This window comes from Anarrhichthys ocellatus, unplaced genomic scaffold (genome assembly GCF_004355925.1).
Source record: "Anarrhichthys ocellatus isolate YVR2014 unplaced genomic scaffold, GSC_Weel_1.0 scaffold16, whole genome shotgun sequence".
Taxonomy (NCBI): Eukaryota; Metazoa; Chordata; class Actinopteri; order Perciformes; family Anarhichadidae; genus Anarrhichthys; species Anarrhichthys ocellatus.
The window spans coordinates 1039501-1057066 of NW_022280046.1; the positions used below are offsets into that span (position 1 = coordinate 1039501).

The 17566-nt window shown below is 39.5% G+C and overlaps 2 protein-coding genes across 7 annotated transcripts; both read left to right on the top strand.

Moving 5' to 3' along the window:
* The first annotated feature begins 454 nt into the window (after positions 1-454).
* Positions 455-5737, top strand: slc2a11l (solute carrier family 2 member 11, like). The gene is made up of 12 exons (XM_031855910.1): positions 455-469; positions 733-831; positions 960-1120; positions 1227-1351; positions 1446-1575; positions 2844-2992; positions 3072-3259; positions 4483-4593; positions 4833-4934; positions 5072-5147; positions 5257-5384; positions 5516-5737. Exons 2-12 carry the CDS (start codon positions 814-816, stop codon positions 5735-5737), a joined length of 1410 nt encoding a protein of 469 aa, XP_031711770.1. The 5' UTR covers positions 455-469; positions 733-813.
* Positions 5738-7066: 1329 nt separating this feature from the next.
* Positions 7067-13153, top strand: nt5c2l1 (5'-nucleotidase, cytosolic II, like 1). Of its 6 annotated transcripts, none has more exons than XM_031856019.1 (18): positions 7067-7290; positions 8185-8258; positions 8453-8570; positions 9096-9191; positions 9501-9592; positions 9807-9864; positions 9993-10086; positions 10174-10227; positions 10311-10394; positions 10502-10537; positions 10626-10733; positions 10822-10888; positions 11036-11206; positions 11288-11339; positions 11811-11871; positions 12521-12697; positions 12803-12896; positions 12977-13153. In XM_031856019.1, exons 1-17 carry the CDS (start codon positions 7280-7282, stop codon positions 12893-12895), a joined length of 1446 nt encoding a protein of 481 aa, XP_031711879.1. In that variant the 5' UTR covers positions 7067-7279; the 3' UTR covers position 12896; positions 12977-13153. The 6 variants fall into 6 exon arrangements, with proteins under 6 accessions (XP_031711879.1, XP_031711878.1, XP_031711877.1 ...); XM_031856018.1 differs by having other exon boundaries at positions 7068-7313; XM_031856017.1 differs by lacking the exon at positions 7067-7290 and adding an exon at positions 7325-7979.
* Positions 13154-17566: the final 4413 nt, after the last annotated feature.

Genomic DNA, 17566 nt, shown 5'->3' on the forward strand with positions numbered 1-17566 from the left:
ACCGGGATTCAATCAACCCAGCACTTTTAGCATCGTTTACACCGTGAGAACGAGCCAGTCTAGAGACTGAAAACATATTTCCAAAAAGAAAAAGACAATATGCAATGATTGTTCCTGCTATTCTCAATAATGTTGACTACTCAAGACAAATCATTATGAAAGTGAAAGTCAACTTATAGATAGAGCATTAAAGTGGAAGGATTTATTATCCTCCTACCTGCACAAAGAAAACGTTATATTAGTTTTTTGCATGTTTTAGCCATGTATTGAATGGATTACCATTCCACACACACACACACACACACACACACACACACACACACACACACACTCTTACAACATAGTTTGTATGGTTAATCATTTCAGTACCGAGTTAAACGTCTTCTGCACCAGTTTATTGTGGACTTGATTTGAAAAGACTCCAGACATGACAACAACCAGACCTAAAACACAGTACTTATCACTCCTGGTAGGTAAGATTTAAGATAACGGTGTGTCTTTTGTATTTTTGTGGGTATAGGTTCGGAATAAGCTATATTAAGGAAGAGTGTTCTAAGTATTAAGAGTGTTTTGCTGTAGCTTGCAGAAGTAACATAACCAACATGACAAATTTAACAGACACTGACAAATGTAAGATTTAAGAAACAGTAGGTTTGATGATCCAGCATGTTTGATATCAAATTCAATTTAGACATGTATCATTATAACTGTTCACATGTTTAATCTCTGCAGGTAGACAGCCCCATCTTAATTGCTGCCATTTTTGTCACTGGCATTGGTGGGACATTTCAATATGGATTCTGTGTATCTGTGATGACCTCCCCCTCTGCTGTAAGTAAAATACAAAAAATAAATCATGGTGAACTGTCTTAATACAGCTATAAAGACGACTGAAAACACTCGATACACAACATTACGTTTGCATAACTAAAATGAAACCACGAATGTGATTATTGCAGTTTATAAAGGAGCTGGTGAACCAAACATGTCTACAGAGATACAGTGTCTCCTTGGACCAGTGGCAGCTCTCTCTCATCTGGTCCTTCACCGTGTCCATTTTCTGCATCGGGGGCTTAGCGGGGTCGCTGGTGTCTGGTCAGCTTATCTCAAAATTTGGCAGGTCAGTGGGAATGTACAGAAAAGTCAACAAACCTAAGTTTTAGCTTTTGTTTCCTTTTTGTTTTGGCCTCAGGGTTTAACAGAGTCTCCGTCTTCCTGTCCCACAGAAAGCAAACCCTTTTGTTTGGCAATTTTGTGTCTATAATTGGAGCTGTGTTGATGCTCTTGAGCCAAAGAGCCATGTCGTTTGAGATGATCATTGTGGGACGATTTCTCTATGGCATCAATTCAGGTGAACCTATATTTATTTAATCCTTTGATTTCTTTGTCACAGTATTTTTACATTACTTACTCAAAATGTATGATTCCCTATTGTACGCCTCTAGGAGTCAATCTTGCAGCTCACACCATGTACCTTATTGAATGCGCCCCCAAGAACCTGCGAGGGATGGTGGGCGTGACCCCCGCTACCTTCCTCTCCTTGGGGAAGTTCAGTGGTCAGCTGCTGGGGATCAGGTGAGGTGGCCGGCGTCATGGATACTGTAAGTCAAGTAAGGGGTTGGATAGGTTCAAATGACAGCTCACATGTCTCATAAAGACCCATTGTGTGTTCTCTGTAGGGGGGCGACATGGAGGAAATCTTGTATGCTGCAATACAACACATTTTCTGCAAACTCTTAAGAAAACACTTAAGAATGTCTGTTTTGGGAAAATAACAGTATTCCTTGTTGATATTAATATAAGTTATAGGGATATTTTTGATTGCCATAAAGCTTGCTTGCTCACCCACTGCAACATTACTTGGCATGGCCTGTTGAAGTCACCCCATAAAACAGTGTGACAAAATGTCTGACCAGAGTTGATTGTCAACCATATTGACCAAACATCCAACATTTATTTTGCATTTTAGCCACAGACCGTCCACCACTTTGATCCAGACTGGATGAATAACTTCTGCGATTAGCTAACTTTTTTTTATCTAGCACTGTCACCAGTTCTAAATTTTTTATTTGATTAATTTGATTTTAACATTCCCAACTTTGTATTTGATGGTAATTAGCAAAATTGTAGTATGCTACACTAAGTATCAGTGACAGTTTGGAGAGCAGGACAGGTAGGAAGGACCCAAATGCAGACTCAGAGACAGGTAGGTACAATGCAGATGCTTTAACAACACAAAAACTCTTACAGGCTCAGAATCCAAAAAAGGTACAGCTGACCGAAAACAGGTAACCGAAACTCCATACAGCAACAAAAGACAAACCGACAAATAGCAAAGGTGCTGGTCTGGCATAAATAGTGAGTGACTAATGGGGAAGTGGGAACAGGTCAGCAGGAGGTCTGGTGACTGCAGGTCTAACGAGGGACAGGTGAAACTAATCTGGGCGGGGCAGACAATCAAATCTGGCGGGAAAACACACAAAGGCAGGAAGTGAATTAATCTGAAACAACAGGAGATGAGTAACAAAATACAACTTGGGTCTTATTTTCAAGATTTTGAGAGCGTCATTGCAACAACTTATAACACTGTAATAACCACTTATTTTCCATAAGTTTATTGTGTTCCCAGATCTCACTAGTTAATTTAGTGAAAGGCCGTACAATGTTAATATTATTAATCGGAACGATGGACTGAAAACTGCTAAAATACGACCCAGGATGTACTACCCCTTCAACATGGGTCTCTTTTAAAAAAGACAAAACGCTTAAGTTAGGGTTTGTGTGCACGTCATTGTATTGCACTGTAATAGCTCAATTGTTGCATAATGACATTGCCCTTGCAGTGAGTTGCTTGGTACACGGGAGAGGTGGCCCTGGCTGCTTGCATTCAATGGTATTGCAGCGTTACTCCAGCTCGCCACCCTGCCCTTCCTGCCAGAGTCTCCCAGCTTTCTGCTGCTGAACAGAGGGGACCGCCTTGCCTGCGAGAAAGGTGTGAGACAGCATTCATGGCAAAAATAATGGTCTGGAGAGTCATTATCACTTTAATCTTTGTTGTCACCCTCCCCGAGCTCTGAGGAAGCTATGGGGCAAAATTGACTACAGCGGGGCTGTGGAGGAGATGTTGGTGGAGAAGGCTGCCTTGCAGAGCGTTCGCAGCCACTCAGTGATGGAGCTGATTCAGAACCAAGCACTCCGCTGGCAGGTCCTCACCATCATCGTTCTCTTTGTCACATTTCAGCTCAGTGGCATCAGCAGTGTGAGTGAACACTGTTTTGCACAAGATTAGTAAAATGTTAACTACACTTCTGGATACAGTACGTTCCTTTGCATAATCTGAATCTGAAATTTCAGCTCTTTTTAGGTAATGTAGAATTAATGATCCGCATAATCTCTGTATTTCCCAAACATGAGAGCTATTACTTGCATAGTTAAAGTAAAGTTGAGGCTTTCAGTCTGTGTTAATATACAGCTGTGTTATTTAGACAGAGCTGTAGATATAACATTATGGCAGAATATACATGTAGGACTGAATGGGACCATGTTGAGGCTGTAAACCCAAATGGTTCTTTTAGAGTATTTGTACACATTAAAGGCCAAAAAGATTTGACGGGAAGGTCGACATTTAGAGAGAGAGTTAGGTAAGATGAAACATATAACTCTCATGTCAGTCTGTTAAATATGAGGCTGAACCCAAGTATCGTTTAGCTTAGCACAATGACTGGAAAGTTTACACAGCGAAACCGTTTGCTTGGCTCCTTCTCAACATAACAAAATACACCAACCAGCACCTCTAAAGCTCACTCAACCAAAAGTGAAATGTCAAAAGGACAATTTGCAATTTACAACTTTAAAACACCAAATGTGCCTTTTTTTGTCGTTTGTGCAAATTAAGTAAACTAAATACTATGTGTAAAGAATTAATTACCTTAGTAGGACAGTACACTTCCAGCTGTTTCCTCCTGTTTCTGGTCTTTGTGCTAAGCTAACCTCCTGCAGGCTGTAGCTACATATTTACTGTGCAGATACGAGAGTGGTATCAATCGTCTCACCTAAAAAACTTCAAACAAAAAAGAATTTCAGTTTTGCACCCTGAACCCTGATGAATCTAAATTACTCTTATTTCTATGTACACACATGCCTAAAGGTTTCTTATTCTTACATTGTGAATGTCTATTTGATGAGTTTTGAATGATTTGAACAGTCAAACCGCAAAATATGGGGACTAAGCTCAAATTGGAATTAATGCTTAATTTTCCACGAAAGCCCCACTTTCCCATTCCAAGCAGACCAGACTTTTACAAGAGGATATTTACTTTAAATAATAGAAACATGACAACACCCCACTGCACCCTGCACTGAAACCTGTTGTACATGTTTAGATAAAAAGGTAAACTAGGAATGTGAAGGTATACATTTCAATATTTAAGGGGCTTTCAAACAGACATGTGATTTGGTTCTTATTCAAATACATCTCTCCAGGTGTACTTTTATTCCTTTGATGTGTTTCGTGAGGCAGGAATCCCAGAACACCATTTACGTTACGCCAACATGGGAATAGGGCTGTGTGAGCTGGCCACCTCTGCAGTCTGTGTAAGTTTAATTTATTTATATCTATGACCATCAATGAATTTTGAGTATAATATCCCTTCGACATGTTGACATAGATGTCCTGTTTTTCTACTATTTACTTTTGTGATTTAGGAAAACAATTATGAAACAAAAGTCTTTCCTCTTCTCTCAAAGATGTCTCCATCTGCGATACCTGTCCCAATGTATAGTTAGAGCTCCCCTCTGTGGTTGAATGCTGTAAATGTGCTTTGATATTGCAGTTCATGATCGTCGAGAATACAGGCAAGAAAGTCCTGCTGTTAAGAGGATTCATGGGAATGTCTGCAACACTGATCCTCCTCACCGTCACTCTGAACCTGCAAGTGAGTCACCACAAAACAAGACACTGTTAGCAGCATTTATTTCTGCATATTTTGATGGTTAACACATGACGAGTGATGACTGACAAGAACTCTAATAACCCATAAACTCAAGCAAGCCAACTTTTCATTTTCTTCAGAGTCAGTTTTCCTGGATGCCGTACTGCAGCATGGTCCTTATTTTCTTGTTTGTTTTCTTTTTTGCCGGGGGACCAGGTATGTTTGTCACTCAATATCTTATTCATCAAGGATTTCCATGTCAGTATTCAACAATGATTGCATCTTACTGTAGTGTATACATCTCTCCTGTGTTCTTGACCATCAGCTGGAGTATCAGCTCCTCTTCCATCTGAAATGTTAACTCAGTCGTTCAAATCGGCTGGAAACACCTTGGCCTGCATTATTGTCTGGACACTCATGTTTTTGATGGGGATACTTTTCCCTTTCTTAGTGGTAAGCACATTATTATCTACATGAACGAGAGGCCAGTAGACACAATTATTCATGATCATTCAGGTGAAATCAGAATGAAATGCTTCACTCAAACTGATTCATAAATGTCCCCAAACATGCTTTCTTTCCAGGAGAAACTGCAATACTTTTGTTTTCTCATATTCCTGTTTTTCTGCGCCACCTGTGCGCTGTACGTGAAGTTTAACGTCCCTGAGACCAAGAATCTGACAGCGCTGGAGATTGCTGTGGAGTTTCAGAGGATGCACTGCAAATCTGGAGGAGAGAGATCGCAGAGCAAAATATCCGCTGAACAGAAACTCGACGGAAACCGAACAGACGACACTAAACTGTGATCATTTTTTTGCCTGGTCATAAAGTGTCAAAGGGCAAACATTTAGCTTGAAGAGGTCACGTTATATCACAAAGAGGCGATTTAAATTCAAAAACAAGATAAAGCTCATATAGTTTAATCATATAATTACGGTCAATTTTATAAAGTCAGCTATGTGAACAATGCAGCACGACATTAATAAAGGTGGCTTCACTGTCTTTTATGACTGGTCTTTCTTTCAGACTGCTTTCATTGTGACATTATTTTGTGTGTGTTCCTTTGTGTTTCAGTGTAAACTCTTATTCTTAAACTCAGGCAAACAAGGCCGTGTTCATCTTTATCTTTGGTTATAGGTGGGGTCTCCATGGTATAAGCTCTGGCTAGTAGTTTGTGTTTACAGCTGGCTGTACTGCTTTACCCTAAAGATCAATAGCCTATTTTACTAACTGTCATAAAATACATGTTGTTATAGATTAGCAAGACTATCAGTTCAAACACCTTTGAATTAGTTATTATAGATAGATAGATAGATAGATAGATAGATAGATAGATAGATAGACTTTATTTCAGACTCAGACTTATAATCCTTTATTATCATAGTAATCTTACAACAACAGTACATGCCTAATACTGTAAAGTGCAGTTGGTTAATTAATAACGTGATTTTTTAATCATGCACATAGAGGTCCCTGCCCACAAAGGCTCACAGTAAAGGACACAAACAGTGGTGAAACAACAGCTGTCAGAAAAGGCTACAACGTCTTACATAAAACATTACACTGTAAAGAAAGAATGTTGTCTCCAAAACTTAAAGAAATAAAAAAATATAAATAAAGTAAATAACTTATCAGACATTAAGATGTACAAAGTGAAGCCTTTAAATCATCACACGGTGAACAATAAAACACAAGATAGTCTTCAATCTCCCCTAAATCAGCAAAGCCTTTTCTCGTGAGATCATTAAGACAGGCATGTCGCCTTTGAATGTGCATACAGATCTTAACTTTTGGTTTGGTTCTGCTCCACATACCTGTAGATAGTTTTAATGACACAATATGTTTTATAGTATTTTATACTAGCGTACATGTTGCTGACAATACTTCTGTACTTGTGCAGTGCAGCTTTAGGTGAAACTAAAAGACAAACGATTCAATTATCTGACATGTTTTGCTGTTCGGGTCAAGGCGGGACTGACTTTCATCGGGACACTTCTAGCTATATTACGCAGGCGTGCAGCCCCGGCACATGTGTGCGCCTCCGATAACACAATCTACATCTTCAAAGCCCAATGTCTTGCAGGACGAGTGCGTGACAAATGCTAAAGGCGAGAGGCTGGATGCGTCTGTTTACATCAGCAACCAGCAAATAGCCACAGGGAGGAGTTTCAGACTGCGTACGAAATAGAGAAAAATACGCACGTCCACGCCTTCAAAATTTGGGTAAAATTAGGCTGCAAAAAGTGCCGAGACGCAGACCGCAGCTGCATGTGAATATAACTCACAGGAGATAGGGTTTGCTGAAAATTTGAAGGGCGAAATGGACTCAGATCGCAGCATCTCCTCTGATGAGCCCAAGGTGAAGAGAAGCTTTGACCAAATGTGAGTCCATTTGATTATATCAATGGAATACGTTGTTATGCTCTGAAGTTAACAACAGCACTACTGCTTTCACTAACATAACACTTTTACAAGTCTTGTCATTTGTTGTTGTTGTAATTTCTGTATCTAATTGGTCACAAAATCAGGTCAGGAGCTACTTTATTAACAAGTCATCATACTAAGGCTGTTACTATTTAGAATAATTGGTGTTTGTCACAAGTGCTTTCTGTACAACCTCAACTTCATCCTGTGACGGTTTACACCCCATCGCAAGATACTTTAATCAGCAGACACTCTACAGTGAGCGCTCCTGCACAGCTTAAAACAAGAGCTTGTAGGTTAATTATTAACAGTAACCTTATATCTATGAGCTGTTAGGGAAGGATGGGACTGGGGCCGTGCAGACTGGAGGTGCTACAGATAGGATTCTCTCTCTCTCTGTCAGGGTGTCACTGATAAAGAGCAGCATCTGGGAGCAAGTGCCAACGGAAACCATGTACAGTTACACCAGTCAACACAACAGTCTGTTAGAAAATACAACCTGGATCCTTTTACTTGTAATTTATTTGAAACAGTGGTGGAGATAGTTGAGGCAATGATAACATCTCTACCGTCCACCCAGCTCCACCCCTGCTGTATAGGAGCAGGAGCTAAAACTACAACACGGTAATTAAGGTTTAAAACAACAACAAAAAGGTCCCTTCACGTTAGAGGACGTCTTCCCCTCTGAGAGAAAACTGATGCAAACAAGTACTACACAGCATACCAATCCTGAATAAACCTCATCAGTGCAATGAACCCATTAGGTCTATTGCTAAAAGATGTTTGATCAAGTGTCTGCAGACTTCAGCTGTGTTGTGTTTCGTCACAGGGTGTTCGTCAACAGAAGTGTGACCCTGGAAAACATCCAGTGCTATGGATTTGACATGGACTACACAATGGCAAGTATGTAACAGAAAGACCTTTGTGTGTGTAAAGTTCTGTGACACAATGAGGAGGTTATAGATTAGAACTCTGTCGTATCTGATTCTTTACTCCTTCAGGAGTTTGTCTTTAATTGTCTGGGCAAGATTCACTGACTTTATGCTGATGATGCTTGTGTGTCTGTGTGTGTGTGTGTGTGTGTGTGTGTGTTACAGTGTATAAGTCCCCTGACTACGAGCGCCTCGGCTTTGAGCTGATAAGAGACAGAATGGTGTCTGTTGGATACCCTCATGAGCTTCTACGCTACACATACGACCCCAGCTTCCCCACACGGTTGGTTTTAAATCTACCTCGCTAACTGAGGAGCATGCAACAGTGAAGTAGTGAATGCATCTGAGGTACTAGAAATAGAAGATGAAATTAAAGTTTTCTTTTCTTTGTCTCTTGTCAGGGCAACACAATTTGGGAAAGACACAAGTTGGTATATTGTACGAATGATGTAACTTTTTTTTAAATACATTTTTTTTCCCAAAGATAACTATTTGTTACATTTGTAAGTTTAAGGATACACCCCTTTAATTAAAGATCTTGTTTTCAACGGAGGTCCATAGGCAAATTCATTAACAAACAACAACAATAAAAACTAGAAAAAAAGCCTGAAAAAATGGTGGGCAATTTTCACTATATCATGTTTCAATCAATTCTCCCAAAAACTAATCATCAGGTTGGTTGATAAATAAAAGAATCACTAGCTGCAGCACTGAAAAAAACATTGTTGCCTCCTTTAATAACTGCTTCATCTGACAGCTCATGTCATGTCATGATAACCCCTTTTATTTATTTTTTCTCCCCCCTCAGCGGTTTAGTGATCGACACCACATACGGGAACCTCCTGAAGGTGGATTCAAATGGGAATATTTTAGTCTGCAGTCATGGCTTCCACTTCCTCAAAGGGTAAAGTCAAACTCTTTAGAGAATACAGCACAGACATGTTGTTGAATCGTGGTTTAAGTGGACATCTCCACCTGTAAACTCAGGTGAGATCAGTCAGAGACGAACGCACATATCAAGATCACAATACAACATGTTCAATCGATAAAAGCCATCTTAAAAAGTTATGAAAAAAAATACACATGACTTTGTCTAATTTAGCTTATTTTTAATAGATTATCATACAATTTTAGCACATTTGTTTACAGTCGGTCAGTTAGCTTGTGTTTGTGTGTTTGCAGTAGTGATCCGTGTTGTGTTTGTGTTCCACAGAGAAGACATTCACAACTACTACCCCAAGAAGTTCATTCAAAGAGATGACACCGACCGCTTCTACATTCTTAACACTCTCTTCAATCTTTCAGGTATACAATGCACCTGAAGAAATGTTGAATTTGACACAATATTAATATTTTGTGTCTGTACTTTTTGCTACCCAAAACTCTTGATAAATACAAATAAATAAAATACTTATTTGTCTGCAGTTAAAACCTATGTAAAAAAGGAAAGTGTAAACGTTTGTTTATGATATCAGCAACTTAAAAGTGTAACTAACCTGTGTTTTCGTGCACCCTGCAGAGACTTACTTCTACACCTGCCTCGTGGACTTCTACACCAGATGCCCCAGATACACAAAGTGAGTTGACTTGTTTACCTCATAAAAGCTCGACTGTTCCTTTTCGTTTTTGTAAATTAATTATAAATTAACCATTGAATTAGTCATTAAACTTCACCGCTCTATATCTGCTGTTGAATTTCTCCCAGCCTCCTGAAAGGTTTCCAGCACGGCGACTTGTTCATGTCCTACCGAAGCATGTTCCAGAATGTTCGAGACACAATGGACTTTATTCACGACACGGTGAATCTTTTGAACGTTTCTTTTCCCCTTGTTGGGCATAATCAGACTTTGTCTCTCACTGTTATACTGTATCTGTGTGCTGTATAGGGAATCCTGAAGGAACGAACTATCAAGAATTTGGAGAAATACCTTATTAAAGATGTGAGTAAACTGACAAGATATTGCACCAAAATGACAAAAGAAAAGTTGAAATAATCAACAAATGAATGTGTTTTTTTTCACAGCCAAATCTCCCTGTACTCTTGAGCCGGATTAAAGCGGTGGCCAAGGTCTTCCTCGCCACCAACAGTGACTACAGCTACACTGAGGTGAGCCTCTAAACATATAGTGAACCATGACTAAACACTCTTTACCACATATTACATGTAAACAAAGTGGAGGCATTCAAAAATGTTTTTCCTCCTTCCTCATCAAGGCTATTATGAATTACCTGCTTGAAAACAATGGCAAGGTAAGACAAGTTTATCTTTTTCTTTGAATAATCAGAAAATGCCAATTTCATTGAATCACGTCAATTTAACATTTCTCTTCATCTCCAGTCTGGAAGTGAGAAAAAGTCCTGGTACTCCTTCTTTGACCTCATCGTGGTGGACACCAAAAAGCCTCTGTTCTTTGCAGAGGGGACAGTGCTGAGACAAGTGGACACGGTATGAAAAAGACTCGCACTCTAGATTTATGTACATGTCAATGTTTACACCACGGCAGGTTTCAATAATGTTGCATTTTGGGACGCAGAACACAGGAAAGCTTCGGATCGGGACGTACACAGGCGGCCTTCAACATGGAACCGTTTACTCCGGAGGTGAGATTCAACTGCGTTTTAATATATTCATTGTTTTTATTTTACCCTGACAAGACAAAAGCATCATCCCTGCAGTGTTCATAACATACACATAGCATGCACTGACACAGATCAAACCTCTCCTTGAATAAACGTCTGTTTTTGCAGGATCGTCAGACGTCATCTGTGATCTGCTGGATGTCAGAGGTAAAGACATCCTCTACGTCGGCGACCACATCTTTGGCGACATCCTCAAATCTAAGAAGCGTCAGGGCTGGAGGACTTTCCTTGTCGTACCGGAGCTCACCAAAGAGCTGCAAGTGTGGGACGAGAAGAAAAGTAAGAACGAGTAGACAACGTTGTTGCTCTCTGTTCATTTTGATCACTTCAAACGCTTGATGACTTTCTTGGTTTTTGCAGATCTGTTCGAGGAGCTGAAACGTCTCGACGTCTTCTTAGCCGAACTTTACAAGTGAGTTATCCTGGTCTTGTTATATAAACAACACATATTGAATGTTTATGAAGTTTAGAAACTGCACCTGAACTGGTGAAATTGATGAATTCACTATCATCTATGATTTATCAATTATACCCTGAAAATGAATTGTCTAATAGTATAAAACATTATTATATAATTTGTAAAGTCATTAGTTAAGTATACTTTTAATAATTCATAATTTGTATATCATCATCTGCTGTATGTAAAAATGTTAAGGAAAACAAACAAATCATCATGTATTAGTGATAACAAATAATTGATTGATTCTAAAATATTTGTTGTTTGTTGGTTTTTAAGTTGCAACATGTGACACTTAACACTTACAATGTTTTACTGACGTTATTGCCATGACATCAGGATTTAATTGTTCACTTTCTACAAGACCTATAACACCACATTTACATGAAGCAACGACTGAATTGTTTTTGCGTTGGTCGTCTGAAGGCACCTGGACAGCGGCAGTCAGGAGTGTCCCGACATCCGGGCCATTCAGACGAGAATGAAGGTGAGCTCTGCGTATCAAAACCCAAGTTTTTTTTCCGGGAAGTTATACAGAGGGGTTCATTTAGAGACCCCAAGGGTTCAACACACATCTTCGGTCATTCAAAATATTCCAGCACATCTAAACTCCACTTGGACAAAGGTTACGGTTTGGTTGTCCATTCAAATTCTACCTCCCTCCCTTTTATTGACAGCCCAAATCAGTGCATGAGAACTTTGTGTACATCAGTATACCTTCCGTGCGTCTTGTCCTCTCCCTCCACCTCGTCCTCTCTCTGCCGCCATGTTCACAAAGTTGTCACAATATAGGGGAGCTCACCTGCTTACCTGTGTGTGAAGCAGAGTGTTGCCAATGTCAGGTATGTTTTGAATTGAAGTGTTTTCCCACTGATTGCAAGAAATGTCATTCTTGAACGTGTGTCTAATTTAAGAAACATTTGCACATATTTGTTTATTGCCTAATACTCATCAGACTGTAAACTAAATGCAGTCTGTAAAGCAGACAATGTGCTCGTGGTTTAGCAAACTTGGTCAACAGATGAGGCTAGAACAGTTAGTGTTTTTGTGTCTTGGCAATTGCAAAAAAAAAACAAAACAGCTAAACACTCAGTCCAGGTTTTTCTGCTGATGTGGTTTGTTGTCTTCATCTGCAGGTGCTGACCTACAGAATGGACATGTCTTACGGCCAGATGGGCAGCCTACTGCGCAGCGGCGCCAGACAGACGCTGTTCGCCAGCCAGCTGCTGCGTTATGCTGATCTATACTCCTCCAGCTGCATCAACCTGCTGCACTACCCCTTTAACTACCTCTTCATGGCGCCCCCAGTCCTGGTCAGCCCCCCCCGCCCCTACACATGCCTGCACAGAAAACAAGTCTGCGTTCTTTCATAATTTATCATGAAGCTCATTCTTCATCTCACTCATGAACTCTTTCAGATGCCCCACGAATCAGCGGCTCAACACGCAGCTGACTTTGCCTCATCAGAGCTCGCTCGCACCAACAACATTGTCAAGATGAGCAGAAACTAAGGTTTGTATCATTATGTTGTAGCAAAATTGCTCTTGTTCTTTACTGAATTTTGTTGGTTTATTATCGTTTCTCTCTCGCAGTGCCGAACACAGCTGGCCGACATGTTTCAGTAGAAGAACACGTGAAGAGGAATATTCAAATTAATCTGATTAACTGATGAAGGTGACTGTTTGCACCTGTGCTTGTATAAAGGTTTTGTTGCAGCCATGACGTGCCTCCTTTACTAAAAAAAATAAACTAACCTATTGCTCCACCTTGTGGATGTGAAGTGCTATGCCATGCAACGAGGTTTGGGGATTGAAAGCTAAAGCAGATTCAGGGTTACTGTATATATGAGTGTTAATCTGTTGTTATATGTAGCGGTGCATGTGCACTTTTGAAGTTTGTGGTTTTTAGGAAGTGACTTCATTTGTTGTTTGTGCAGCAACACTTCTGAATCATTTCAGTAAATCATTCAGACTATTTGTTTTCATTGAAGTACAACAGCTTTGACAAAACATGCCGGTGTATATGCCATTAGTGGATCTCAGTTCATTTTAAAGGACCTCCTCACACAATCATTTTACCACTGTCTTAGTGGCACAATGGACATTTTCATGAGGGCCATTTATTTTGCAGAAAGTAGTTCCAATGAAAATTGGTCACGCAGAGGTCTGTGGATTATTCAGAGTAACCAGGACACTGTTTCGGGAAAGACACGTTGCTGTTGAGTTTTTTCAAACTAGAAATCTCAAGAACACATGACGCACAACCTGATCAAATAAGAGGTTCTAAAAGCAAGTTCAGAAATACACTTGTATTGTGTTTGTGTGAAAATGACCCTTCGAAGTTGTTCTTTTGTACTACATCTGTTGTCCACTGGATGGCAGAGAATCCCCTCTTCAACAGACTCAGGTCAGATCCGTCTCTGTGTGTGTGTGTGTGTGTGCGTGTGTGTATGTGTGAGAACTGGCTGAAAACCATAAAGAAGTGAAAACTGTTTTATCTGACGAAACAAAGATTTGTCTCTTAACACACGATAACAGGAATCACTGTGTTTACAATAAAATCCATTCAAATATGTGCTCCAAAAACAGTAAATACAGCAGCTCATCTACTGGCAGGTTAAACTGCTGCATGTTTGTGTATATCCCCTAATAAAACTAATCTTATTTTGCTCTTGTCATACATACACACACACACACACACACACACACACACACACACACCTGTGAAGTGCTAACTGTACACACACTCTGTACCTCCCTCTTGTTCTCTCTTTGGCTCTGACAGTCCTGCTCACCAGAGCCGAACCTTAATCAAGAGACAGCTGAGAGGAACATGTGTCTCTCTCTGTTCGTTACTGTATATCAGTCCTGATCATGTGTGAGAAAATATGTTGGTGTTCTTGCAGGTTTGAAGTGTGTGTGCATGCGCAGTATCGCTGTTTTCCTGCTGTGCTCCTGTAGAGAGACACATCTGCCCCACATTTCACTCTGCAGAAACACTAATACAAATATAGCATCAGTCTCACATTTGACATGATGAAGCATCCATTGATGTCAGGAAACACCTTCAACTTTGGCTTAAACTCGTGGGAGGAAAAACAGAAGAGAGCACAATATTATCAGTAAGGTCCCGTGCTGAATCTTATTGTGTTTACTAAAATGAGAAAGATTTGAACAAATTAAGAAATCATTTTCAAGTGCGGACTGTTCGAGCATTTCTATGGACATCTTGACACGATTCATATAAATGTGTGAGAATCTATTATTCTTTCAAATCGTATACATTCCAGGCAAGTCTAAATAAGGAGCCACCCACTGCATGTATTGGCAGTTAGAATCCTCAGCTTTCATCTCTGTTTGATGTAACACAGTAATACAAGTCCCCATCTTTTTTTTTGATGCAGTTATTGACTTAAACTTTCGTTTTTTATTGTGCTGAAAATGCAGTCAGACCTTTGATTCTGTGCTACATGTCCTGTCCTTTGGACGGCATTAAGCCTCCACTGTGAAGCTGAATGATCAGCCTGACACCCGACTAGTGTGACACGTATCAGGTTCTCTGTGCTGTTGTTTAGAGTTTCACCTACATGTCACTCTGCTGACATATCTGCTTACTTTAAAATAACACAGTATGATCACACTTCTGATATTAATGATATTAACATGGAGGAGGAAGAGGAGGTGTTGATGTTCATCCCTGAACACGACTTCAAATGTATCAGAAAACACGAGGAAACATTTTGGTAAAGGACGTCATAGTGATCGTATCAGTGTAAATATTAAAGTTCAAGAAGAAACTGAGTCAGTTATGGCTTCATATTCTTTTAAAATATTCAAAAAAGCATTTTATGTTGTGGCTTTTTTATTAACAATGCAAAAGATTTATGCTATTCGTGTTCACAGAAGACACCAAACACTCAGCTTTATAAACCTTTTCAACTTGTTATTTTCTCAGCCATTATATCAAACAGGCATATTCTAGATGAACGCAACATAATTCTTTTTTTTACTTTTTCCCAAAATTATGTTCTGGATTATTTGTAAAACTTTGTAAATTCCCTCAGATGTCAAAATAAAGTTGTGTGTGTTTGAACAAAGTTTGGCTGCACTTACAGGAGTTAATACATGTATTGAGGTTTAAAATCAGACAATTATTGAGTTTATTTAATCAAAACTGATCTTAGAACAGTAAAGATTCACTCATTCACACTGATGATATATTTGCACTGCTTTTTCTGAAGCGAGCAGGCCGTTACTAGGCCTGGAATTTCAATGTTTTAACAATATAATAAGATATACTAACATTTTTATGGAGGAATACTGTTCTTGTTTTTTTCAGTTTTCCAATTCTTGAATGCAAAATTCCATTTGGCATAAAGGTCTCAGATTGGCTATATATATAGATATATTTTCTTTTTTAACATCTGATCGCCAAACAATTTATTTATTTTAAAGATTGATTTTAACTCGTTTTTTTCAAGAAAATAACAGTGAGAAATTGAAAACTTAAATTATTCATCTTTATTCAGATAGAAGTTGCAGAGAAAATGACCAGCAGTTTTCTTTCATGACACATGTTACATAAACCACAAAAGTAATTAAAAACATATATACATTTAACTTTTTTATTCCATATTAAAATCATATGTTTGAATGACAGTTCTGCTTTTCTTTCCAACAAACTGTCTAACAGTGAATTCATACGTGCTTTTAAAAAAAGCTTAATTAACTACAGTGTAATGAAAACACACCCAGTCACGAACAGCAGGGTCAACGACACGTCACAAAAGGGAAGAAACAGAAACATTTCATGCGTAGCGGTTTGTTTTTTGCATTTAATGAAATGCAGATGCCATTATCTCACCAGCTTGTATTCTCTGTAGTTTTATCTGCACATGAAAAAGCTGCTCAGAAAAGCGCCTCTGACATGTTGGGTTTCATTGCAGGATACTTGCTGCTCTATGCAGTCAGATAACTGCAGAAGCACCACCGTCCCCCATTCCACACATTCCAGGATTTCCCAGCAAGCATTGCAAGCAAGCCTAAACAAGTCACGTTCTTTACTCAGGGAGAATTTCACACAGTCAAGGGACTGAGGTCTCCTTTTTGCCTTCCCTTCGGTGTGCAATCACATAAATGCACTTTTACATCTTCTAAAATTCAAAACTACTTTTTTTTTTTTTTTTTTTAAACCCAGACAAACTGGGTTTAATACACCACAAGCATTCTTTCACCTGAAACACTAATTTGCAGCAGTGCCTAGAAGATTTGTGTCCTCTTCCTGGTTTTATTACTTGTGTCCTTCTTCTGCAGTTTGCAACAGCAAACTGGACTGTGTGGTTAAACATTTCCACCCAGAGGGGTCTGCTGACAGTCATCAAAACAAACAGACCTCTTTACTCGCTTACTTTACGGTTCAAACACGAGGCGCACACACACACACACACACACACACACACACACACACACACACACACACACACACAGGAGCAGTGACACCTAATCTCAACACGGAAAGAAAGAGAGACAGAAGAGAAGGCAAAACGCGAGGGGGAAGAGAGGGCCTTGCTCCCTACATTCCTCCCAAACCTCCCCTCCCCCCATCGACCTGCTACCACTGAGGATGCTCAAAAACACACATCGGCCTCACCCGCCCACTTCTTTCTTTTCTTTTCCTTTTCTCCATCTGCTTATTTTACCATCAGCACACTGATACACATCATCACAGTGTTTGGTGTGACGACAAAACAACACATAGGTAAAGAAAATAAACCCAGCAAACTGAAAAAAAAACAACCTGATTTTACCAGTGAATTCATCCTTGAAAATCACGTTCAGATAATGGAAAAGTTTCAGTTGTGTCCTGACCTATTGACTTGCCCTTCTGGTGGTCACTTCACGTAATTAGCCCCATTTTTCATGAGCTGTGGTGTAAAATAAAAAGGTGGGTAAATGATGGCTTCCAATCAATGCACCACCACACAAGATGGGACAAAAATCACTGTTACAGTTTTGCAAAAAGCATTATGTAATTTGTTTTCTTCCTTTAAAATGCACATCTGTTCAATGCACTGCTATCCTTTAAATTTAGGTCATGAGGCGCTTGTCAGCCTTCAAATGTGTGTAAACTCTTCTGTAAATACAGAAGTGGGTAAACAGTTTAGGGGGGTTACTCTGCACCAC